Genomic DNA, 25,697 nt, shown 5'->3' on the forward strand with positions numbered 1-25,697 from the left:
TTGGACTGAGACGCGTGTCCTGCTAATGCGCCTGGGGGTGTTAAAGTCATCCCACTGCTGAGATACTGTTCCGCCAGTGAATGGATTCTATTATTTTTGTGTGATTCGATTTTGATTTTTGACGAATTTGTGTTATTTTTTGTATGACTGCGTGGCGTGTGTCCGTGTAAATGTTTTGCAATTGTTTGTTGGCATTTGTGCGTGTGCCTCACGCACTCTCTGCATTTAGATCCTGGATTTTCAAGGACCTTTTACCAACCCTAGGCCCAAACTGCAGAAGACCGGGGTAGACACGTTTTCCATTTAAGTTGATGCAATTTCTCAATTGGAAATTAGAAAATGAAGTCATTTGAAAATGTTTTCAAGGGTTTGAAATCGTCCTTTTGCAAGGGTTTCACGAGCTGTTGCTCTATATCACTGCAAAATGGGATCGGTAAATCTCGAGTGGCTTTACAACAGGCGTGGCTTCAGTGGGTTTTTAATGGCTTTATAGGTGGGTCATAATAATGGGTTTAATTTGACAGATACGGACCGAAAATTGAACGGGTAATTAGGAAACACAAAGAAAGAATGCATTAGATTTACTATTCCATGAAAAACAGCATAGGTTTATATAGATTACTTATCATTAAAAAATATTTTAAAACATTGAAATAGGAATAACATGGCAAATTAACATTATCTGTAACTGTTAAGTTACAAAATAAAAATACAACAGAAAGAACAAACTATTTGAAAGGAACACCATATGGAAAAAAGTGCATAAATAATAGCAATGGATGGCTGATTAGCCCCACCCCAAAAGCAAGTCACTTCGCCCATTTGAAATTCCATGCGTAAATTATTTCAAACACTTCTCAAAGCGTTGATGAGTGAAAATAAGCGTTAATGTACTTAGGCCTAAGAAAACCGAAAATCAAATCATACTTTCGGGCTTAGCTTCGGCAGGAATAGAAAATCAAAAAAAATATATAAACTTTGACAGTGCAGGCAACGAGATTCCACACATTCCACCCCCTTCAACCCAGAAAAATACTTCAAAAAACAGAAGAGTGAGCGGAAAAAAATCAAATGTTCAAGACAACGACGTCGGCAGGGAACACGTGTCTCTTCTGGGAGCTTACAACCCGGACACGTGACCACCATCATGTTTGCTTACATTCTCGACTGACTTGACTGACGCATGGGTAAATGACGATGATGAAGACCAATCTTTGGGGAGGAGGACGATGATGATGATGAGGTTGCTGACTGCGGCGATCAATCAAGGTCCAATCGGCAATGCAAAACACAGTAGGAAAATCGGTCGGAGACTCTTTTGTTAGGTACAGTTGCGTATGTTGACCAATAGGTCGATTTTTATTTAGATGAATGAAAATAAATAAAAAAATTAAAGTACTATTGAAATTCCTGCATATCACAAGTTAGGATAAATAATTACCTTTAATAAGGTGCAACAGATAAGATATGAAATTCAATCTGAATGCTTCTATAAATCCGGAATGGCTGTACATTTTCAAGTACCGGTCCCAGCTGCTCATCTGACTTTGTATCCTCATTTTCTACAACACATCCAGCACTCCCATTCCACATTGGATTAGAGAGTGTTGGCCATAAATTTGCGAACTTCAATTTGGCAAATGCATTGGCATCGGCATCGGCGTTGACTGTAATTAAAATTGCATTCGCATCTAATTAATTGGTATGCAAAAACCGGAGCCTAAAGGAGCGACAGAGACGAGGACTAGTTGGAGAAATTGCAAAATGCAAATTGCAAATCATCATCAGGACGGCCACAGCGAATGCAATTTATACACCCCCTAAAGGGGCATTTTTGGGGGTGTGACAGGGCTTGACCACCGTGCAATTAAAGCAAAAGAGGTATTTAAAAGGCCCAAGGGGAAAACGGCCAAAATCCGACCGGCTTACAGCGATTCCAAGTCACGGATTGCAAGGATTTCCAACTCCATCTCCGGGCACTGCACTCTGCCAAATCCGAGTGCAATGTGTTGACGTCACGACACCTTCAGCTGCAACCCTTCCTCATCCTTGATCCTTACTCCTGCCAAAACTCGACCCAACCCCTTCCTCGGAGGGCTTTTGTCTGGTGCATTGTGCTTTTGACTGGCTCGGGCCATGACATGATTGGCTTTTAACGCTCAAATAAGCTTAATTGAATTTCTTTTCATTTGCTAACAAAGTTTCTGCTCCTAACCGAACTGACTGACTGGGATTTGTTAATTAAAAGTGAATTAGGCAGCAGAAAGAGCTTTTGTGCGGCAGCAACAAAAATCAGCCACCGCAGGGATTTTATTCGGTTGGTTCTGGTACCCAAAACGATGGACAATGTTGGCTACATTTAAGGCTCTTCGATAAAAAACAAAACATTTTTTTAAAATTTGTACATGGTAGTTTAGTTAGGCCTGTGATCCTTAGAGTTGGTGACTAGACCTACGGCACAATCAAAAATCTTTTATAGGTTCGAGACACTGTCTACTTCTTATTTACTATTCACTGAATTTAGTATATACTTTTACTCTACTAGTACCGGGTAGAACTATATACATTTGCATATGAAGGATATGAGGGATTCATAACTTTCAAGTCCCCAACTCCCAATGAAGCAACCTAATTTCCGCAGATTTAATTATAGAAATATTTGCATTTAATTAGAATCGAGGTCAGTCAACTATAAATATTAAATTGTGTGCAAGCTGCAAATTAATGAAATTGGACTAATAAAATTATGTTTAATCAAAGGCGAGCAAAAAATGGGGATCCCACGATTGCCATGGCTTCAACATGAAATGTCAAAGTAAATATCCATCCCATTTCCCTCTTGACCGCAACGTTTCCATCACAGGATATCTTCCTGGCATATGGGAACTATCAAAATTAATGGGGCTTGTCTCGTAGAAAAACCAGAAAAAAATGGGGAATATTATATTTGAATACCTGAAAAAGTAAAAAGCAAAAAGTGTGAAAAAAAAATTGGCGGAAACTGCAGTGACATTTTAGCTATCAAAAATGTATTTGCATATATATTAACGATGCCAAAAATGTGCCTTTTTTTTAATAATGCAATTTAAACATATTTTATTTGCATTTATTAATGGGTTAAAGCCGCCCAGAGACGGTACAAAAAATGCCCAAAAACGCCACATCAAAGTGAATTTTTTCAATAACAATTTCGGTTGAAAACGGCAAGCCGGGACTTAACCTGTTTGGGCCTGATACTGGTGTACTGCTGGCCGTTTTTGCATTATTATCCTTTATTTCTCTCCCAGCGGACTGTTACAAAATATGTTTTTTACAACATTACCATAAAATTGTAAAACGAAAACGGGGAATATTGTTTTTTATCCTCTGACCACGTCAAAACATGTGACGGGTATTAAAAATAAAGAAATAACAACCAACTCGAACCGACACATGGCAGGGACATTGACTTTAAGCGGCTTCGATTCTCATTTCGATCCGATTTCCCGCAAATCATGTACGAAAATTGATGATGGAAATATTCGTGACTCGGGCAGATTCTTGTGGGGGTGTTGATTGGGTCCTGCCTGGGTTTCAAAGGATTTTCATAGCCAGCGGCTACTTATCATAAAAAAGTGAAAAGGAAAAAATAACACGAACATAATGCGATCCTTGTGCGGCTGCCTGTCAATTCCTGTGAGTGGGTGGTTTCCCAGTTGAGGTGGTTGAGTGGGTATTGGTTGGGTGTTTCTGTGTGTGGCGGTGTCCTGGCCATAATTGAGTTGTTGCTGGCGAGAAAAAACCTCAAAAATCTCTGCGTCTTTCCCACCTAACCCTTCATGTGTGGTTATCCTGTGTCGGAGAAACTCAAAGGACTCGGAGTCCACTGGCTATATGATATTGTGAAAATCATATATTTTGCACTACTGTACTGTATTTCATATAAACTTAAAAATAACATATTTAATTTATAATTTTTTTGTTAACTTTACTTTTATTTTTTTAATTAGTAATAAATTAATATATTTCCTTATTCTTTTTATTATGTTACATAGAGAGTATTCTCAATTCTCCTTGAAATTCACGCACATCTTTCTTTTTGTTTCTTTTCCATATTTTATATCGGTAACTTTTATGTTGATTCGGTTCTGTTAGCCATCCGGCTTGATTGTGTGAGTTCCGTTCGGTTATTATTGAAAATTGGCCAAATTGTATAAACGCACATATGCGTGAAATTCGATTCGGAAAAGTGTGAGAAACTCTGGAGTGGTGTGAACGATGAGATGGGGTGATGGTGGGTGAAAGGGTGAAAGGGTTGCAAGTTGCAGGCAAACTAATTCAATTTACAAGTGATTTGTCCTGCCACACAAAACCGATTTAGTTTTCGGCCTGGGTCCTTTGGTCCTGCGTCCTGCGTCCTGTTTGCTGTCCTGCGTGTTCGCCGGCTTGACCAATTGCAAAATCGTCCTAAATTTATGCAAATCCCATTTAAATTGTTTGCATTGCAATTTCAATTTAGAAACAAAATAAAACGCAGCCCAATGATTGCTTTGAGGGAGGCAACTGGCAACTACCTACAAATGACAGCAATTTATATACATTTTCGCAACAAAACATTTCCATTCCCCCCTTGCGTTTTCAAGTAATTTTGGCATTTTTGCCAGGTCCATTAACAGGAATCCATCAACGAAATTGCCAGTGAAATCAACGCCGACTCGTCATTTCTGCGACTCCAAAAAATGTTTGACGCCGTTTTCAATTTGCCCCGTGCTTATCAGCAACTGATAGAGAGCTCAGCGTTGGGAAAAGTGGAAAACTGGAGAGCTGAATGGGATGGATGGGGTGGGGATCCAACTTTATGTCCGTTCCCGTCTGGCTTACCTTCGGTTTCAATGGATGCCACTGTTACTCTGCTATCACTGGCCATAAAAACAGCTTTCCGGTCGTTACTCATTCATGGCAATCAAAATGGTGCCAAAATGGAAAAAAGTCCATCCAAAAGGGAACACAAAACACAGGACTGCAAAAAATGAGGAAACCAGGAAAAGCGCGAGTGAGAGGCGGCAATGCAGAAGCGTATTTGAAAATTTGCATATCAATGCGTTCAACAGAGGCTTGCACTTCAAAAATTGTTTGAAATCAGAGCAAAGAGCTTAAAAATCTTAAAAACAATAACAACAAATCTAAAAACAACATTTTTGAAGTGATTACCAATAAAATCCTTATGGATATTCCTCATAGATTTCATAGTATTTAGACAAAAAGAATGTCAAGTGCTCCCAAAATTAGATTCTCTCTACTTAGCTAAGAACTTTTTAAATACATTTTACAAGAAACAAACTCAGATAAATCGATTTCAAGATCTAAAATATGTGAGGTAGCCTCCCACTCACGATTGAAATATTTTAAATATAAGCTTGCCCTTCAATTCTTAATTTTTTTGCAGTGCATTTCGCTGTAACCCGCTATTGTCTAGGCCCTATTACTTATCGGGTTTTGTTTTGCTGCCTTTCAGCAGCACCACAGCAAATTATCAGATAGCATTGCCCACAACCACCACTACCACCACCACCTGCCGCAGCCAAAAAGACAACCAGCAAAAAACATTCGAGTAAAATATTCAAATGAAATGTGAAACGCAGCAATTTCGCAAAACTGGGAAAGACAGAGTGCCAGGGGAACCCCAAAATAGTCGGTAATCCGTCAACGGAAGTCAAACGTATTAGCATCCTGGCGATTTTTCATACAAATGGCGCCGTCGCACCCAAAGCGAAGGACCTCCGTTACAAGGACTCCAGTCGACCTGCGCACCAAGAGGACTCCAAATCGCAGTCCCCGCTACCTCCTGCTGCCAACTGCTGGGCATGATTGGTCTATCATGGCTGCCATCTAGTAACGGGCGCAAGGCGAACCTGATGACATATTGCAACCATTTAACACTGTCGCTTGTAAGGCAGCCCGGGAACAATGCAGCCGTACTATATATTCTGGGGGAGCGAGGCAGTTGGGCAATCTGGGGGATTGGCAGACAGGAAGCCTAAGCGAGTGGAGCTGAGCTTGGAGTTGGAGTCTGGCAAACAAACAAAAAACAATTTCGAAGGAAATTGACTGAAATTTTGCAGTGTTTCTTCATCATTCGAACACTGTCAGGAAAATGTAGAGTCTGATTTAGAAAAGATTATACCAAAGGATTCACCAATTTATGTGTGTCTTATACCATTTCTTCCGCCATTTCCTCTGGACATTTTAATTTCGAGACAGCTATGAAACGACCGATACTATAATGTTAAAGCTTTTAAAAAATATTAGCAATGTACTGTTTATAAGTTTGTTTTTAAAATGTAATAATAGTTTAAAAAGAAATTAAATCAAGATTAATTTCAATTATCAACTTTAAAGATTAACTTAGATCAGCCGTTCTCCTCTATTTATTTATAAACATGACATACCCCTTACGTATACCCCTTAAGTACAAATCTTTCTCAGTGCATGGGCCACATGGCTCCTGCCTGGTTCCCTTACAGCTTTCTCCACTGCTCACCCAACCTGATCCCCTCCGTCCATCCCCTTGGCTTCCTTTCAGGAAGTTTTGCCTTGCTAACCACATGCTGTGCTTTGATAATGAGAGCAGTTCGCCTTGGTTCGCCTGATTTGAAATATTATGCTGCGGCAGAGCGACGGCCACGGAGATGGAGTATCCGCCGTATCCTGGAATCCCGGCCATTCCGACCTTCCAGCCAGCAATTCCGGGAACAGCCGCATCAGGAGCATGGAGCATGGAGCATAGAGCGAGTATCATTCATGCAAATCTGATAATTGAGGGCTTGTCGCTCGGTCGAAATTTGGTTAAAGTGGTGGACCAGCGGGATCTGGAGCTGAGCAGCTCGTCCTGGGACACTTTGATATGCCCAGATTGGAACGGGACGCTGTGGCATCCAACCAAATTGATGACCAGGACAGGCAGGATGCTGTTGCTGAAATTTTCCATATTTCTTGATATGAGTTATTGGCCGCTTGTTGAGAGGTTAATGTTGGGACACAGTCTGGCTTTTCGGGTGTGAATCGACAGTTTTGAGGGATGACTCGATGGGGTTCTAGATTTATGAAACAATTACACAAATGGAAGCTCAGAGGCAGGATTGAGTGTAGGCAAATATATTAAATATTTAAAAATCGATAGTATGTTCATAGGAAGTGTATTGCCTAAATAACCAAACATCCCGAATTCAATAGCTTTTAAATTCGTCCTTGTAGTGGGCGTAAAAATGTGACAATATCTTAATTTGTCAACTTGCATTACAAAAATTAAAAAAAAAAGGTCGCCCAGAGAAAAGCGCATTATATCCGTGAGCCGACAAGCAGCGAAAAGATCAAAAGGATGACAAACAAATGAAAGCCGGCGCAACAAAAAATCCCCATAAAAGGAGATGAAAAATTGTGGTAAAAACGAGGCGAAAATCAACAGGACAACTTCAGTTTCAATTACAAAATTACAAAAACAGGCGTCAATCAGCCTTAATAATGGGGCGTGGCCCAACCCTCGATTTCCCCGAAGCGGGAATCCCCGCTTGCTACTTAACCCTTTAGCAGCCCGGGGGGTGGATACATTTGCTCTCGCTTGAGGTGAGGCCACAGTTCCAGCTTTACTTCACTTTTTATATTTCACAAATACGGCCAACACAATGCTTTGGTTATTCATAATGCTCGGCACACACAGGAAGTTGATACTTGAGGATGAAAATGTTTATGCGGGCGCTGGCCAACGACGGTGGCCACGTGCCAGTCAGTCAGCCTCCTCGGCGGAAAGGATCGCAAGGAGCAGGACATGCTGGAGGACAGCCCAGTCAAGGGAAATAATCAAGCATATTAATGACCATAAAGGCGGACTGAAAGAGTTAAATGCATTCTATGCAGGCGATTGTCGCTCTGTTGCTCCTGCTCCTGCTCCTTCTCCTGTTCCTGTTCAGAAACTTAAACTGCAACTGGAAAAAATCAGGGTGAGGTGGTTGAGCGTGGAGTGGACCCTGTCCATGTGCTTAATTACGTGTAGCGGCCAAAGTTTGTTGACTTTTTCTGCTCTGTTTTATTTTCCCATAATTAAATCTCAACCCTCGTCGAAGGGAGGTGGGTTGAAGTGTTTGATGGCCAAGTGCTTTGGGTACAGCTGTGCTGGGCCAACTACGTTGCAGATGGGTGGGCGCTATTGATAGAGAGTCATTATATAATTTCATTAGGGGTATGCCAATTATTCCTCAATTAAGATAATTTAAATAGAATAAATTGTATAGAATTGCATTTCATGTATGCATTTATATATAGGCAGAGCCATTGAATTAAATTCATTTGATCAAATGTTTTACTAGGTTTACAATAACGATGAGAAATGCTTTTTGTCTTTATTCAATTTGTATCTCCTATTTTTCTATGTTTTTCTACATATTTAAGTAAGCAAAATATAATAATTAAAAAAATTTTTTAAAAATTTATAATTTTAAAAAATGTATTATTTATCAATGCAAAGATTAACCTGTTTCCGGTTCAGATAATACAAATCTAATGTATTTTCTGTATTAGTAGTTAAAAGTAGTTTACTTACCAATTACCTCAATTAACATTAGGATGCAAAAAAACCTATAAACGATTTGTATTAAACTACATTTAATAATATTATAAAATTAAAAGACACAAAACGTAAGTATTAAATCTTGCGATTCGCTTAAGAGAAACAGGTACAGTTGTGCTTTTGCTCGACGAGGTAATTCAAAACCGCAAAAGGAAGCCGAAATACCAAAGAAATGCACACACACACACACACACATCAATCAGCAATAATGATCCGGCACAAATAAAAGTCCGATATGTGAAAACTTTTGTGCGTGCTCGGCCATTATCAACTGTAAAATATCAAATAACCATCAAGGATAACTGACAAAACCATGGCAAATAGCACCGAAATGAAGCATATTTTTGCGGGCATAATGATTTGGCGAAAAGCTGTGGCCAAAACCAACGGCAGCCGTCCACATGTGGACGAAAGGACACATGGACACAGGCATCAGATTACATTGTTGTGGTGGAAAGCTTCCATCCACACACGTGTTTCCCGGGCGATATCAATAAAAAGAAGTCCTCGTTGCCTGGCAAAATAAAAAGTAATGCACGCAGGAAATGCCGAAAAGTATATGCGAAATTGACAAATTGACATACGTTTTGGCTTACTGAGAAAAAAATTGGGGAAAGGGAGGAAAGTCCTTTCTCGCCATCATATGTCCTGTCATTAGAAATAATTGTGTGGATGACGTTTCTGTCAGCGATGGAAATAGAAAGCGAGGTGAGCAGCTTAGGGCCTTTTTTAGAATATTTGTATGGTCAGCTTTTCGAACGTGATTGCAGAATTGATTGGTTGCAGAAACAGTACGTTTCGAAATTATAAGTTTAATAAAATAGAAAGTTTCATATTTAGGTAAAGCAGGTTACTAAATGTATAAGCTTCACATTTAAAAAGCATTTTATTTGATACAAAATATTTTATATATTTACAGTATGAATTTTTTATTTCTGAAACGCACTGTATCGCATAGAAAGAACCCCTTTGACCAATGAATTTGGCTGAATCCTAATTGCGTTCGAATTTCCTTTGTAGGTTAAGCAGTGGACCAGTGCCTTTGTTGCCTGCCCTGAATTATGTGCGAAAAAGTCTTGATTTCGATTTAAGATTGAAGCGTCATATAGGGGATGGATGATAGGAGTGAGAGCTGGCTGATTTATAAGCCAAGATTATAAGTGGAAGCATCAGTGGCCCCTTGCCTACTTTACGATGCTAAAACATCCTTCTGAACAAATATTTTCCAATGCGAGTCCCCAGACATTTACATTTACGATCGGCGCCGTAAAAAGCGAAACGTTCCTTATAGTTTTGTGCTATCAGAGAGTAATTAAAGGAGGAACAAACACAGCTGCCGAGCAGTCAACTTCCTGTGGATGGTTTTAATCCTTTTCTGCGCTTTTTGCATAATTTTATTGGAGAATTTTTTACGACATCTCCTCCAAAGGGAATATGCCGCATAAATGAAATAAACGCTTTACGACAAGGCAAAACAAAAGGAAATAAAAAGGAAAATCAACCAAAAAATTGTGCACCAAAAGCGCGGAAAAGGAAGCAAACCAGAGGACAGAACAGAGTAGAAAAAGAAAAGTTTTACGACATTTTTTGCCGATGTTTCTGCTGCGCCCCGTCTGCAATTGTTTATCTAAAAGGATAATTGTCGAAGGGGTTGGCGAAAATGAATTACATCTTCATAAGCAATAAAATCATTAAGTTTTCGCTTTTTTATTGTTATTATGATGGCGCTCAGTGGGGATTCCCAAGAATATACCGGGAACGTCTCAAAAGCAGCTTAAATCTAGCCAGAGACCAGCTTACAACCCCTGAGGTCTATGGCCAGGACCTGTTGTCCTTCGGGATCCGAATGGCCACGGATACTCTTCTAGGGCGAATTAAAGAAATTAAAATTTATTTTAATAGCAAAGGCATTTTTTTAAATTTTGTTAGCTCTGTAAAGAGTAATTCACAATGGTGTTTAATTTTTAATTGTGCAACATTTTGCCGACTTACTTCAATATTTTACCAGCTGAACTGCAGAAATGATATTTATTTATATAATGCCCATTTCTATTTGTTTATCATTTTTTGCAATGCCCTTATGCGCTTTCATGTTGAGACGAAGCAAATAGTCGAGCATCCATTAAGTGCCCCATTGAAGGATGGCACCGAAGTAAGGTGTTCTTTTCGTCCTTCCTCATTTCTCCTTCCTCCAGTTTATTCCCACCCACTATTTGCAACAATTACGGACCAACTTGAATCCTAAGAAGCTTCCTCTCCCTTTTTGTCCTTTCTCATAGCAACTAACAAATTGAGACGCATCAAGATTTAAAGCGATGCTATTTTCTCCCCACGAATTTACTTTTTTTTCCCAAGTTCATCTGTCAAATGTCAAGCATCCTTCCAGACTTCGGAATGTCCTTCGCTTACATTAACTAAATTAAGTGCTCGTCTACTTTTTTTGCTCTGATACTTGGCCTCTATTACCGACAATCTTTCCCCTGTTTGCCGCTTGGTTGATGCATAATTTGTTAATTTAGCAATTGGTCCTCGTTTGGGACGTCCGATTAATGAATTCTGGACAAGGGTGATATTTTGCCATGGTGAGTAAATTGGTTAATCGGATTGAACTATTTTTTACTTGCTTAGAAAATGAGGATGAGTTTGATTAGCTGAGGGCCAAGTTAAATGTGGGCCATCAAAGATTATTATGTTAGAGCAAAGTTCTTAGGCACTGAGAATAATCGTTTTCAATCTGCTTATTTCAAGTTATAGTTTACCTTATGTAAAATGGGATGGTATATACTTTCAGTATACAAACGAATATTCACATTTATGAAAAGTTGTCTTACTACATTCAAGTGGTTAGATTACCCTCAACTAATAAAGCTTTAAGTTTAAATTGTATTATGTACACATTTATTGCCTCCCGTGAGAACACGATTTGATGCTTAGCAAGCACCCCAAAACCTTTCACGACAAAATGCTAATTGCAAATTAATTGTGCGCTGCATCTTAAAACAACAAACTCGACTGAACGAATCGAAAAGGCTTTTCTAAATAACGAAAACAAAAACGGAAAGAAAAACAAACAGAGTGGAAAGCCGAGGACAGAAAAGCTTAGTAAGTAAGGCCCAAATAAGCGTTAAATGTTGCAAAAATAACAACCCAAAAAAGGATATACAGGGGGAGGATATGAAGTCCCTGGCAAACACTTGTGGCCAGCAGTACACACACATGTGCCCCACTCAACTGGATTTGGATTTTTGGAAGGAGTTGGCGGGACTCCGGCAAAGCAAACAAATTAGTCATCATTAGCGTTTGGCCAGGATCAAGGCTACAGGACTCGAGGATTCCAGGCTCGGGCAGATTTGCGTTAAATAAGCGCACTTAATGCGATTACAAAAAAAATACACACGCCGCACAACAAGGGCCACAAATGTTGTACATGTGTGTATACATATGTAGATATATTTTCGCAAAGTGAAATATCAAAAAAACTGCGGATCTGGGCAAATGGAAGTCAAAAGCGTAAAAGCGCATTTGCAACAGAAGTTTCAAAAAAGCTTAAAAAACGGTGGCTGTCGGATACACTATATGGATAATAAATATATACATATGTGCAATACTTTAGAAAAAGTAATACAAGTAAAGCTCATTAACTTAAAAAGCCAACTTTTTCAACGATTTGTAAATAGTTAAGTCGCTGAAAATGTATGTTGACATTCGAGTACTTAAAACGATGTTTTTGTAAGTAATTCATATATTTTTTAAGTACGTAGGGAATTACATCAAAGTGACAAGCCCGTTTGAAGGGTATCGAAAAAATACATCCGGAAATAGGCAAAGGACAAACTGACAAATGCAGCAGGCAACGAATTTCACTTTGAACAATTTGTGCATGAATGAATCTGGCCAGCGACAGGACCACGGCGATTACAACCAGAGAGAGGCAGGTGGATGTTGATTTCGGATTCTTTTCATGAAACGCGCAGAATATTCAAATACATACACTGGAAAAATAGCACCTGATTGAGTCTATTCCTAAAGAATTGCAACAAATAAGTTATGCAAATATGTACCAATAGTCGAAGCACATTTAATTAAATTTTTAGCTTAAAAATAATTATAAAAATTAAATACCTCAAAGCGCAACAAATGGTAAGGACTAATCACCATGACGAAGCTGCCTCCCGCTGCTGCAAATCATGGCAAATAGGAAGGTATCAGCTGCGCTTCGAGTTCAGGCGGTACTTACACATGTCAAATGTCACAAAACGCATTCATACCGCGAAAAAATTAGCCTCAGCCGGGTAAGAAAAATGTACCCAATCAGCGGGCAAAACTCATCCATCCCAGCCAAACCAACAATTTCAGCAGGAGCAATGCTGACGAAGTCGACCCTTTGGTCGTCAAGCAGCTGTCATAATGATGGACCAAAGTGCATCATCAGCGGCAGAGGCAGCGACATTTGTGGGTAGGTGCGACATGTTGCAAAGAAAAAAAGAGTTATCGTTAACTTTACGACCACAAAACGCACAGCTGGTCATACCCTACTCACATACCCTGTTCATAGAACATTTTAGAGACACAAAAATAATACTTATACAAGATGAATCCTTGATATTTTATAAGATATTCATGAGGCTAATGATATCTAACAAAATTGAAATAAGAGTTATTCAACTAAGAGGAAGTAAAAATGTTTATTTGAATCTCACGCTAACTTCCATTGTAGATACCCCTAAAATATTAATACTCTGTGAGTTCCATTTAACTTATGAATAAACCGACGACAAGGATTTCAGTATTGTTAAGTTTTAAAGAAATGGGAAATTTACTTTTTTTTTGTTATTTTACATACATATATAACGGGTGTTTTTTTTAGAGGTATAGAACTTTAAGTTGGCATTACTGTTCAAGATGGCGACCGATTTAACAGCTGTCAAGTGATTTATTCTCAGTTTGGTTTGGCAATTCGTCATGCGTGCTTACAAAATCCAACTCGTGCAAGAATTGAAACCAAACGATCATCAAGCAAGGCGTAGATTCGTCGAATGGGCCCAAAACGAGATTGCTGTTGTTCCCGATTTTTCATAAGCCTCCAAGATCTTGTGATTTAACACCGCTAGACTACTTTTTGTGGGGCTATGTAAAGTCATTGGTCTATGCGGATAAGCCACAAACGCTAAACCATTTGGAAGACAACATTCGCCGTGTTATTGCCGATATACGGCCAAATGTTGGAAAAAGTCATTGCAAATTGGACGTCCAGATTGGACTACATCCGAGCCAGCCGTGGCGGTCATATGCCAGAAATCATATTTAAAATGTAATGCCACAAGATTATCTTTCATGTCAATAAAATTCATGTCAATCGAATAATCCATCGTTGTTTTATTGCAATTTAAAGTTCTATACCTCTAAAAAAAACACCCTATACTTTAGTTAGTCTAATTATATTTTTACCAACGAAAATGGATATACCCCCCCATTACGGGGTATCAAAAATCCCACTTGCTAGCGCACATGGCGACATGGAAAAGCTGACAACTCTCGTGAGGCCATTGGCAGGAGGCACGAAAGAACAGAGGACTACGGCTATTGAATCGACAGTGGAGTAGAGGGCATACATTACAAAAAGCAATTACAACGCCAAAAACACACACACACCGTACTAATCATGCGAGTGGGCGGTGGGAGGGGGCGTGGCAGCTGGCACAGATGCGCGCCACCTAGTGCTCAAAAATTGCACACTAATTGCGCGCAATTTGTGCGGATAGCAGAGTATCTGGTCATTAGCCTGGGCGGCACTTAAATGGCCGTATGAGTTATTATTGTCGGGCAGGGGAGTTAAGGGGGGGGCATCTCAAGGGACCTCCGGAGTCAGAAGGCTCTTGGGGCATTATTAGTCAACACGCTGGACTTTTATCGCCTGGGCGGAACTTAATTACCACGCACAATTTATAGGCCCAACATTGGGCGTTGGGCATTTTTAATATCGTGCGCACCAAAAAGTCTTAAAACCATCATCAAATCGTGAATGATAATTAAAAATAATTTCATTGGCGGATCGGACAAAATTATGGTCAATATTTACAGAAATGCATGTGAAAAGTATGGCCGAAAGATAAGTTATGTGAGGTAGTAAATTAAAGAAAGAAAAAAATAGTACATTAATTATGTGCTAGAAATTGTGACTTCATAAATTTAATAAATTCGATTAGATATAGCAAAAAAGCGGAATAATTATAAATTACATTATAAATTACATTATAAATAAAGTAATTATACTCAAACAGTGGATTTAAAAGTATGGAGCAAGAACGATATTACAGACTGATATTTTGGCTAGATATGCATAGCATTTGTATTTATTATGAATAGTATTTATTATAGAAAATTTGGTAATGCTTTTTTAAAGGCACAGAAAAAAACAAAAGTGTTGCTATTTGCTTCACAAAAAATTGAAATAAAAGCGAGGCAGCCATTTATGTCTTAGGAACTAATATTGATTCTTTTGTCATATGCATATCGCTTACTTGGCCATGCAGGAAATAATGTTTTTATGACCACTTAAGCATTTAAAACGTATTCCATCTAGATTCACTCAGCTGGTTATGGCGATGTTTTAGTTTCCTTGCCTTTGCGAATTTAATGCATTGCGTCAAAACGCCATGAAATATGCAACACATGGCGCCTGAAATTGTCCTTTATATGGTTTGCCACACCCCCAAACGCCCCCTTCGACCAGGATTCTTTATCTCCTGCATTTACCAGTCGAGTTTTATGATTCGAGCTTCTGTGCCAATGCAAATGGCGCATTAAAAAATTTGCAAATGTCACGTATGCGAAACTCTCTCTTATCAATCCGCCTTCTACACTGGAAAAAAAGTTGACTTTATTTGAGTATTGAATATTTGATTTTCTTTGGGTAGTCTAAATTATTAAAGTAACTTATCCACCTAACAGTAAGGGCAAAACTATCAAAGGAAATAGTGTTAATGTTGTTAGTTGACGTCCTATTTTTCACACTGTATTTATCTCTTTCAGCAGAACGTCGTAAAAGATAGCTATAAAACTAAAGGAGAAAAGCGTCGAAATCAAAGTATATAAAGACTGGATGCCCTCCTGCTACCAGTATTTTTGACTATTTCTTCACACACTTGGCCATAAAATAGATAAAAGACGAAATTTGAATAGGATCACGAGGATGGGCGTCGATTTTGTTTGGGGTTTGGGGGTTTGGGGACGCCGTGCTGTCTGTCACATTCACGAGTAACCTATGCAGGAAATGGTTAACGATACTATCCGAAAATGTTTTATTGCCCCATGCATCGGAGAAGGAAGAAGCCATTCCACTCATAAATATAAATTAAATTATATAATTTATTGTAATTCAACATTTTACCAGACCCACGGAAGCAATTATCGTAATTTCTTCGCTGCTGTGTGTGTTTCTACTTTTATTTAAATCAATATCATAATTTGCTGCTCGGTGAAATGAAATTAAATTTAATTGCCCGGGTTATTGATGGTGGTTGTGCCTATTAAGAATGCTTCACCTCGCGTTTGGTCAATAAATTCGGTAAATTGAATTTTGAAGCTAACTAGGAAAATGCGTTAGGCAAGGTAATACAAAAGAATACATATATTTCTTTATATATTTCAATGGCCTGAAAGAGACAACATAGAAATCAAATTCATATTTCAGCACACACACAGTTTTCACACTTTTCCGAAAACATTCGTTGCTAAATATACTGACTTATATAAGCAAATATTCGTGAGTAATCTTAACTGTCCATGTACATCCGCATGATGATTGCACCTCCACAAGACAATCAAGTAGGTGCCTAACCACCGTTTTTATAGCCCAACTCTAATTTCCACACATTTACACACACGAACCGAATGAAAACTCGCAGCATGACTCATAGGCGATGCAGAGTACCCACTCCACTTCTGCACACTTGACTACTGCCCATGGGGAAAATATTAGTGCAACTAAGACTAAAGACAAATAATGACATAAAGCAAATAGGACACACACAAAGGAACCCGAATGGGCCTCCGATCACGTCGATGCACGCTGGGTGAAGAAATCTGAAAACCCATTCCGAAAATTCGTTATCTATGAAAATCTATGAAAAATAGAAGACGAAGGGCGAAAATTACTCAAATAAAAGTGGAAGAACCAACTGACATGTTTGAACAAGTCGGGCGGACGGACAAATCTCCGGTAGACAAACAAAAAGAACAATCAAATAAATTAAACAAAGGCCGTTGACGGTGCCAAAGAAGGGTCTTCCAGTCGATCGCAGGTCCAAAGGCAATCTTATCGCCATATCAGTTTTCCGCTCCCCACCACTCACTCCTTGTATCGCTTTTTGCCCCGGGTGTACGATGAGTGGTGAAAAGGGGGGCAAGGGGGAAAAGGAGATAGAGGACCAGTGTCCGAATCCCGAACACAGTTATGCACATGTTCTACCCAACCGCCAGACGGCGAGACGATCAGCAAGCCCCCTCCTCCCCCAGCAGGCCACTCGAAAATCCGCAGCGAAACAGCAAGTGCGATTGAAGTGGGGCTAACGACTAACCTATACCTCTTAGTTGCAATTAAAAGAGTGTTGGAAAATAATCCATAAATAATAATCAGTGGGAATCAACCCGGTAAATGTACAATGAATTACTAATTTTTTATATTATTATATATCTAAGCATGTATGTACTTACATTTTAAATAGGCAAATATTTTTATTTGAAAGATTACAGTGTGCTAAGTAGCAAAAACACTTAAAATTACAAAAAATTGAATTAGCTTAATAATGCCTGATATACCCCACTGATCAATTGATGAGTAACAGAAGCGGAGAACTCACCGGCTACAAACAGTCGTTAAACAACATTAAATGGGTCTCGTTTTGGGCGGTGGAATGAGAGCGTGTGCGGACCCTGGCTCAGAAACACCCCTCTCCGTCCCCTTCCAGTTACCATCTCATCCACCGATGTGTTCGCGGTATGACTCATCCCGAGAATCGGAGCTGGGGACTGGGGTCTTGGGTCTTTGGTCTTGGCTCTTTTGGGTCTGGGAATCGTAGCTCCGAGGCGGTGCGCGCTTTAAGCTTCCGACCCAGACGATCGGATGGCTGGAGATCGGCGCGGATCGTCTGCCTAAGCAGTCCTCAATGACAGGCGTTACAAAATGAGTGAATACAGGGGATAGCGCGTTTGGGAAGGGGATATGGGATAGGGATGGGAATGGGGATTGGAATGGGGATGGGGATAGGGGCTACGGGAAAAGGTGGGAGAGTGAGTTAATGACCCGAGCACTACGGATCACTTGGCAATTGTCTTTGTTTCTTTTCCCCGACCGCTTGGCTTTCTAAATGGGAAATCAAATAAAACGAAATATACATTTCTGACAAGATCGAAAAGCGGACCCAACCAGACCACCAGTTGGGATCATAAAAAATTAACACAAATTAACGAAACGAAGCCGCAGCCGCAGTCTCAGCCGAAAAAGATACCCAAACACCAAAAATGTGTGAGAAATTGAGAGTTTTCGAGATTGAGAACAGTGCGGGAGCAACAAAGAGATGACAATATTTTTTGGGGTCTGGTGGAGAACGTTGCGCAATTCTTGGAATATTATTAAGCAAAGAAATGAGGCGGGGGAGCAACCTGACTGAAGAAAGGGAATTGAGAGGGAACTTTCGGCTCGAGTGACGATTTTGGCCCAATTATTTTATAACAATTTATAAGCAAGCATGGTTACAAACCTGCAACATTGGTTTTTATTTCATATTCTATCAATGGATAAAGTAGGAATTATGGTATAGCTTAATCTCATTATGCTACAGAAGAGTGCAAATAATGTTATATTTATTTATTAAACTAAAAACAATTATAAATACAAATGTGGGGAGTAAAAGCTATCAATTCATCTACTGAGTAGTAAACAAATGACCCAATAGCACAATTTTAAATGAAATGGAACGAGAGAAAGCTGAAAATTACTTAAATAAATTATCTAACGATTTATAGATGATATACGTTTGGAACTAATTGTTAGCCATTCAATGCGGAACCATCTGTAGATTTGGTAGAACTAGCAAGAGATCGTATTAATAATGAGTATTGTGCGTGGTACAAGTATTGTGAGATGATTGTCACTTCATTTAATTAATTTGTTTTTCAAGAATAAATTCAGATACCCTATAAAACGGTACAATCAAATAAAAGCAAACACCAAGCGAATTGCGCAAGTTATCGCGTTGTTGATATTACTCATTAGCATTCGTGAATGTAACGAATGTTTTGTATACGTATATGGCATGTGTAAGACGTAAAGATTTGAGGCAGTCCCAGACAAAGACTGAGACACGTCAGAAGATGGGCGGAAAAAAAACTGATGAAATTATCGCTAAAAATTTGCTTTCATTTGGGAATATCTCGTGGGCTGTCCCATGAAGCGTAAAGTGAATTTCTGGAATCCCAATCAGAAACAGGATCGGGAAACTTCCGGGTAGATCGAAAACTCGATTGACACACTTCCCAGGAATGAATACCGTAACATGTGGGTCATTTAACATGTAGATTGAAAACTCAATCGAAGAAATATAATCCAATTTGACAAACTCGATAGGCCACAAGACACAAGTTAAATTGGAAGTCAGGCAGCCAGCTATGCAAATGATATATGGGTTATTAAACAGGTCGAACTTCGGCTCTACTTGTTGCACCCCAAACGAGTCATAAATGATTTGAATAAAAATGACAATAATTACCCGCATTATCCCAATCCTTTAAGAAATCACAAGTATACAAAAATCCAGATAACTATCTGGGAGCTGAAAAATATCGCCTCATTGGGCAATTAGAAATTTAGATCACTATCTCAAGGAAAGAAAAACTGAATGAAGAACTGAATGTTAAAGGTCTTGAGAGGATAATCATCGAACTAATTGACATTCGAGAGCGGCAATTATACCTAATGCGCAAATTGCCGCAGGTTACGGCGAAGGACACACATTTAAGGGATAACGTTGGCCATGTTTCGTTCGACTTAAGGCCCTTTCAGGCTCCACCCTGCTTGGCAATGATTCAGCTACATAAAAAAAGGTCCCAAGCTAAACTCCACCCCAGAAAACGAAAGCGGACCCAAAACATAAATTTCCAACTTGAACCACATTGGTTCCCCAAAACGTGCGACAGAGAGGGAAATGCCCATTTTTCGGCTTCCTCTTTTTGCCCGCTGGAGCATAAAACGCTGTTAGGACGCAAGCCACGCCCAACCGTCCCGGATTTATAAATATTTGTATGTGTGTGTTGACGCGAACCCGGAAAGAAAAGACCCATGAAAAAAGAACTATGAAGCCGAATGTTTCTGCTGTGCGACCAGGACGGCGCATTGCGGGAAAGAGAACGAGCACGAGAACGCCCGCCAGAGGAAAGTAGAGTAGTTCCTTCAACAATAGACCTAGACATCGCAGCTGGAGAGGTAGTCGCTATAGACGATGACGCAGAACATCCCCCAAAGTGCTGGCTCTGCTCTATCACAGTGGAAACACTTGAGACGCACGCCGTAAGATTCGGCTGTTTGTTTGCCTGTGTGGGTACGGAGTACGGTGTACGGTGTACGGTGTACGGTGCTACGGCTTTGTGGGTGGAGTTTGAATGGAACTAGCAACTCAGTCCGGGACTCTGGGTGGGGTAAAATATTCTAGAGTAAATTGGAGTTGCCAGAGCTCATTTTCTCTTACACATATGTATATGTACATATATGAAATTAATTTAAAAACCAAATGACAATTATAATTAACATTAACATTATAGAGAAAGTTTCAACAGAGACTTAAACTGTAAACAACCAGACAGCAAAGTCCTATGAAACATCATACCAATATATAATAATGCGACATATAAATTATTTAAGATAATTACAATTAACTTCCTATATGTAGAAAGAATACATTGTTCGGATATCATATCCATCAGAAAGGCAATTAATAATACGTTAATCCACGCGAAATTTTCGTGTATGATTTCCACCGAAAACATTCATATCGTATCATATCATATCCGACTTGTTCCGCTCTAATGAAAATAAAAATTGCACATGAAATATGAAAAACGATGCGACGAGCCCATTGTTGTCAATATACTCTATATGGCATATACAGTATACCTTTAATTTATGAGATTGTCATAATTCTTAGTCGGAAGCTTCGGATGATTGTGTAAACACTTGTAGAGCGCGACGTGCTGATAAAGAGAGATCTATCTAGATAGGGCAGGTGGGCTTGTCCATGAAAAAGAGAATAATTCAAGAAATGGGAACTCTTCTTTGCCCACTTGCCCATATTTCAAGTGAGTGTGCCTCCCACACGAACAGCTTTCTGTGATACCCTTACAGGAAGCTGTACAGTTTAAATAAATAGCTTGCACTTCTATGAATTATCATCAATAAGTAGTCCAAGCCAAAAAAATGTTTGTTCTACTTTCCCTCTTTGTTGATTCGAATACACATAATATTTGCAATTTAAGAACTATCATTTATTAAATGTTTGGCACCCTAGAAATCTTTATAAAATGTTATAGCTCAAAGGTTGTTTTCCTGACTGACTTTAATATTTTATATTTCAGAAATAGTAAGTGAGTCTCAAGTAACTCGGTTGAATCTGCTGATATTAATATGAAACTTTTGGGATAGTTGTACCTGACGCTTATCAGATATCCTGCTTAGTTTGGTTAACATTCACTAATCAGTACCTCCTCTACAGATGGTTAATCATTGAGGGTATTTCGCGGCCTAGTCCTAAAGCAAGTCTCATATGTCTTTCTCCGTCGAACTCCTTGGTGAAAACGAGTGTCATGCTCCGACGATTTAATACAATTAATATGCTAACTGTACTTCTCGCCGCACACAGTTACAACAAAGGCGCTGCCAACAACCTGGCAACAACAACACAATCTCACAAAAAGAAAAAACACACTTGGCAACAGGCGCAAGGTGGCCCCGCCCACGCCCCCACCCCGCCCACGAAAAAATATAGTACTTTTTTTTTTGGGAGCTGCGAATGAGGCGATGTCAACAGAAATACCAAAACAAAAAAACCCCAGCCAGAGAGCCGAAGAGCGAAGAAGGCCAAAAAGAGCAGCCACCACCAGAAAAACAGAGAACAAGGCGGCGGGAGAGAACCAGGTATAAATAGCCTCGGAGCAGTGCTCAATATATTCAGTTGAAAAGCAGCCACCGCAGCGAACGCAGCTCAGAAATAACATTGAACAAGAGAAACAGCAGAAGCAAGTGAACGAACTCGAAAATACGAAAGCAAAGTGTGTGCGCCAGCAACAAAGAAAGAACTAACTTGATAAATATTCATTGTGCCGAAGAGAAAGTCATTGAGTCACTCACTCACTCACTCCCAGTTGTGTAATTCCCGAACGAGAAGAAAGATAAACCCACAACCACAATGGCAGTGGCATTCTACATACCCGACCAGGCGACCCTGCTGCGGGAGGCGGAGCAGAAGGAGCAGCAGATCCTCCGCTTGCGGGAGTCGCAGTGGAGATTCCTGGCCACCGTTGTCCTGCAAACGCTGCGCCAGTACAGTCCATGTCATCCGAAGACCGGCAGAAAGTGCGGCAAATACCGCAAACCATCGCAGTAAACGTTCGAGTAACTAACAACTGTAGTTGTATACGGGGAGAACCAATAGTCCAGTCCAAAATCCAGAGTACAAAGGAAATAAGCATGAGCCAACCCAAAAAACACTCACCACTCATCAGCCGACGGCACTCGATTTCTACAGCAGTCAAGGATACAGCCACAACACCCACCCACTTTTAGTTTACTCATCAAAGCGATTGTGATAATGGTTTTGTTTCTACGAAAAATCGGAGGAAAAATTTGAAGAAAAAAGAAAACATTTTTTATGAAGACCCCAATTTTTTACAAACATTTTTTAATGACAAAAAACAACTTCTTTAGAAATAATTTACTCTTAAATCCTATTTAAATGAATTTCTACTGTAATAGTTTGTAAGTTCTTTTGTAAGACGAGTTTTTCTAAGTTTTTTTAAAGAACAAAACCCAGGAAAAAACGAAAATGAGTCGAAGTTGGCTAAAAATTGCATCAATTTTTTGCTAAACAAAAAATCAATAAAACAAAAACGAAAATTAAAAAAAATTTTATATTTTATTTACGGGTAGCAATCCATTCTTCAGATTATCTACAAGCGAATTAAGCTTAAGTCGATGACGCGAAAAATGAGCTGGGAATAAGCACATCTTTTATTTCAGTTCTCCGACGGCAAAAATTAACTTTCTAGAAGAAAGCCTTTCAATAACCGACGGTAAGAAGGAGCATTCCAGAAGAAAGCATTTCAATTTAAAGATCAACAATTATCCGATGACTCGGTACTTACCCTCTTCTAATTATACCCGTTACTCGTAGAGTAAAAGGGTATACTAGATTCGTTGAAAAGTATGTAACAGGCAGAAGGAAGCGTTTCCGACCATATAAAGTATATATATTCTTGATCAGGATCAATAGCCGAGTCGATTTGGCCATGTCCGTCTGTCCGTCCGTCTGTCCGTCTGTCCGTCTGTCCGTCTGTCCGTCCGTCTGTCCGTCTGTCTGTCCGTATGAACGTCGAGATCTCAGGAACTACAAAAGCTAGAAAGTTGAGATTAAGCATACAGACTCCAGGGACATAGACGCAGCGCAAGTTTGTCGAATCATGCTGCCACGCCCACTCTAACGCCCACAAACCGCCCAAAACTGCCACGCCCACACTTTTGAAAAATGTTTTGATATTTTTTCATTTTTGTATTGGTGTTGTAAATTTCTATCGATTTGTCAAAAAAAATTTTGCCACGCCCACTCTAACGCCCACAAACCGCCCAAAGCTGCCACGCCCACACTTTTGAAAAATGTTTTGATATTTTTTCATTTTGTATTAGTCTTCTAAATTTCTATCGATTTGCCAAAAAACTTTCTGCCACGCCCACTATAACGCCCACAAACCGCCCAAAGCTGCTACGCCCACACTTTTGAAAAATGTTTTGATATTTTTTCATTTTTGTATTAGTCTTGTAAATTTCTACCGATTTGCCAAAAAAATTTCTGCCACGCCCACTATAACGCCTACAAACCGCCAAAAACTGTGTTTAAGACTCTCCTTCTCCCTTCCACTAGCTGAGTAACGGGTATCAGATAGTCGGGGAACTCGACTATAGCGTTCTCTCTTGTTTTGTTTTGTTAAGAGTCGGTAAATAACAATTAATTTCATTATTTTGGTTTTGAACATCTTTGGCATTTGATTTCAGGCGTTCTTTAAATATAGGGTGTTTTTTTTAGAGGTATAGAACTTTAAATTGCAATAAAACAACGATGGATTATTCGATTGACATGAATTTTATTGACATGAAAGATAATCTTGTGGCATTACATTTTAAATATGATTTCTGGCATATGACCGCCACGGCTGGCTCGGATGTAGTCCAATCTGGACGTCCAATTTGCAATGACTTTTTCCAACATTTGGCCGTATATCGGCAATAACACGGCGAATGTTGTCTTCCAAATGGTTTAGCGTTTGTGGCTTATCCGCATAGACCAATGACTTTACATAGCCCCACAAAAAGTAGTCTAGCGGTGTTAAATCACAAGATCTTGGAGGCTTATGAAAAATCGGGAACAACAGCAATCTCGTTTTGGGCCCATTCGACGAATCTACGCCTTGCTTGATGATCGTTTGGTTTCAATTCTTGCACGAGTTGGATTTTGTAAGCACGCATGACGAATTGCCAAACCAAACTGAGAATAAATCACTTGACAGCTGTTAAATCGGTCGCCATCTTGAACAGTAATGCCAACTTAAAGTTCTATACCTCTAAAAAAAAACACCCGTTATATACTTATAAGCTGATTTTAAATCCTAGAACAAAGAATATCAGAAACTTTATAAAAATAATATAAGTCTTGATAAAGATGTATGTAGGTATTGTTAATTATAATGATTTTAAATCAATCCAATTGGTTTCTATTGCACAAATATATTTTTAAATAGGGCAGTATCCTTCGGTACTACTAAATCGGGTTCTTCTTTGAAACCCTTAGATACTTATCGATAATATTCCAACTATTAGTTGCAGAAATTTTAAGCAAGTGATCATCCATTACTTTTGTAGCAATATGTTTTATTGTTACTTGAATGCACTTTAGTATTTTATGTCACAACATTTATGCGTACACCATGGCTAGATCGACTTGAAGAGATATTACAAATATTTGAACTTTACGTAATAGAAATTTGTTTTCTTTTAATTTTTCAATGACATGACTTAATTGACTCAAAGAGTTATTAAACATATTTATATATAATAATAATAGAAAATTTTAACTCTTTTCAATGAATAGCTTACAAATGGCCCATTTTGATTAGAACCATATGGTAGACATGGTTTATCCCAACTCAAAATTGTATTTGTTTTTCGAGAAGATTTAATACCCGAGTTTTTAATCAAGAACATAAATGGGATTATGATATGCATGTATATTACATTATTACAATTTACACAATCCATTGCAGTTAACACAACTAAAGAAAAGACTTCTTCCAGAAGCTTAAAGTTCCAATAGTGATTAAATATTTTATGCTTAATACAAAACATTAAATTTCTGTTTCGGGGAATATGCCTTTTAGTCCAACTTTTCCACTCTAAGAAAAACTTTTCAGCCACTTCGACAACATTGTGCAACAAACGGCAGCAAGAAAGCACACAAAGAAAATTCAATTATGCAAAAAGAAAATACAGAAATGTTTTCCAAGATTTTTCGATGCAGAAACTTTGTACGAAGGGCAGGCAGGGAGTTGCCCCTCCGGCATTCTTGACATCTTTTCCCCTCGATAATTTCAAAAAATTAGGTGCTAACAAAACAATTTGCATTTTTAAGTTAATTTTGGCAAGCGCCAAATTGCAGCAAAAAATTTGATGTGCAATTCTTGAGGGTCTCGTCATCAGCGCCAAGGATATGACTGTGTTCCGCGAACGCGGCCAGGACTTTTAATTAAACTTTTGCACTTATGCAGCTGCCATATCCTT

General features: G+C 39.1%; 1 protein-coding gene across 1 annotated transcript; it reads left to right on the plus strand.

The window, feature by feature from the left end:
• The first annotated feature begins 21,836 nt into the window (after positions 1-21,836).
• On the plus strand, positions 21,837-22,726 carry LOC120448508 (cell death protein rpr). The gene has a single exon (XM_039630541.2). It carries the CDS (start codon positions 22,060-22,062, stop codon positions 22,255-22,257), a length of 198 nt encoding a protein of 65 aa, XP_039486475.1. The 5' UTR covers positions 21,837-22,059; the 3' UTR covers positions 22,258-22,726.
• Positions 22,727-25,697: the final 2,971 nt, after the last annotated feature.

This window comes from Drosophila santomea, chromosome 3L (assembly GCF_016746245.2).
Source record: "Drosophila santomea strain STO CAGO 1482 chromosome 3L, Prin_Dsan_1.1, whole genome shotgun sequence".
NCBI lineage: Eukaryota > Metazoa > Arthropoda > Insecta > Diptera > Drosophilidae > Drosophila > Drosophila santomea.

Excerpts from the sequence above, each read along its gene's own strand:
- LOC120448508 (XM_039630541.2), top strand. The coding sequence starts at position 22,060 with ATGGCAGTGGCATTCTACATACCCGACCAGGCGACCCTGCTGCGGGAG.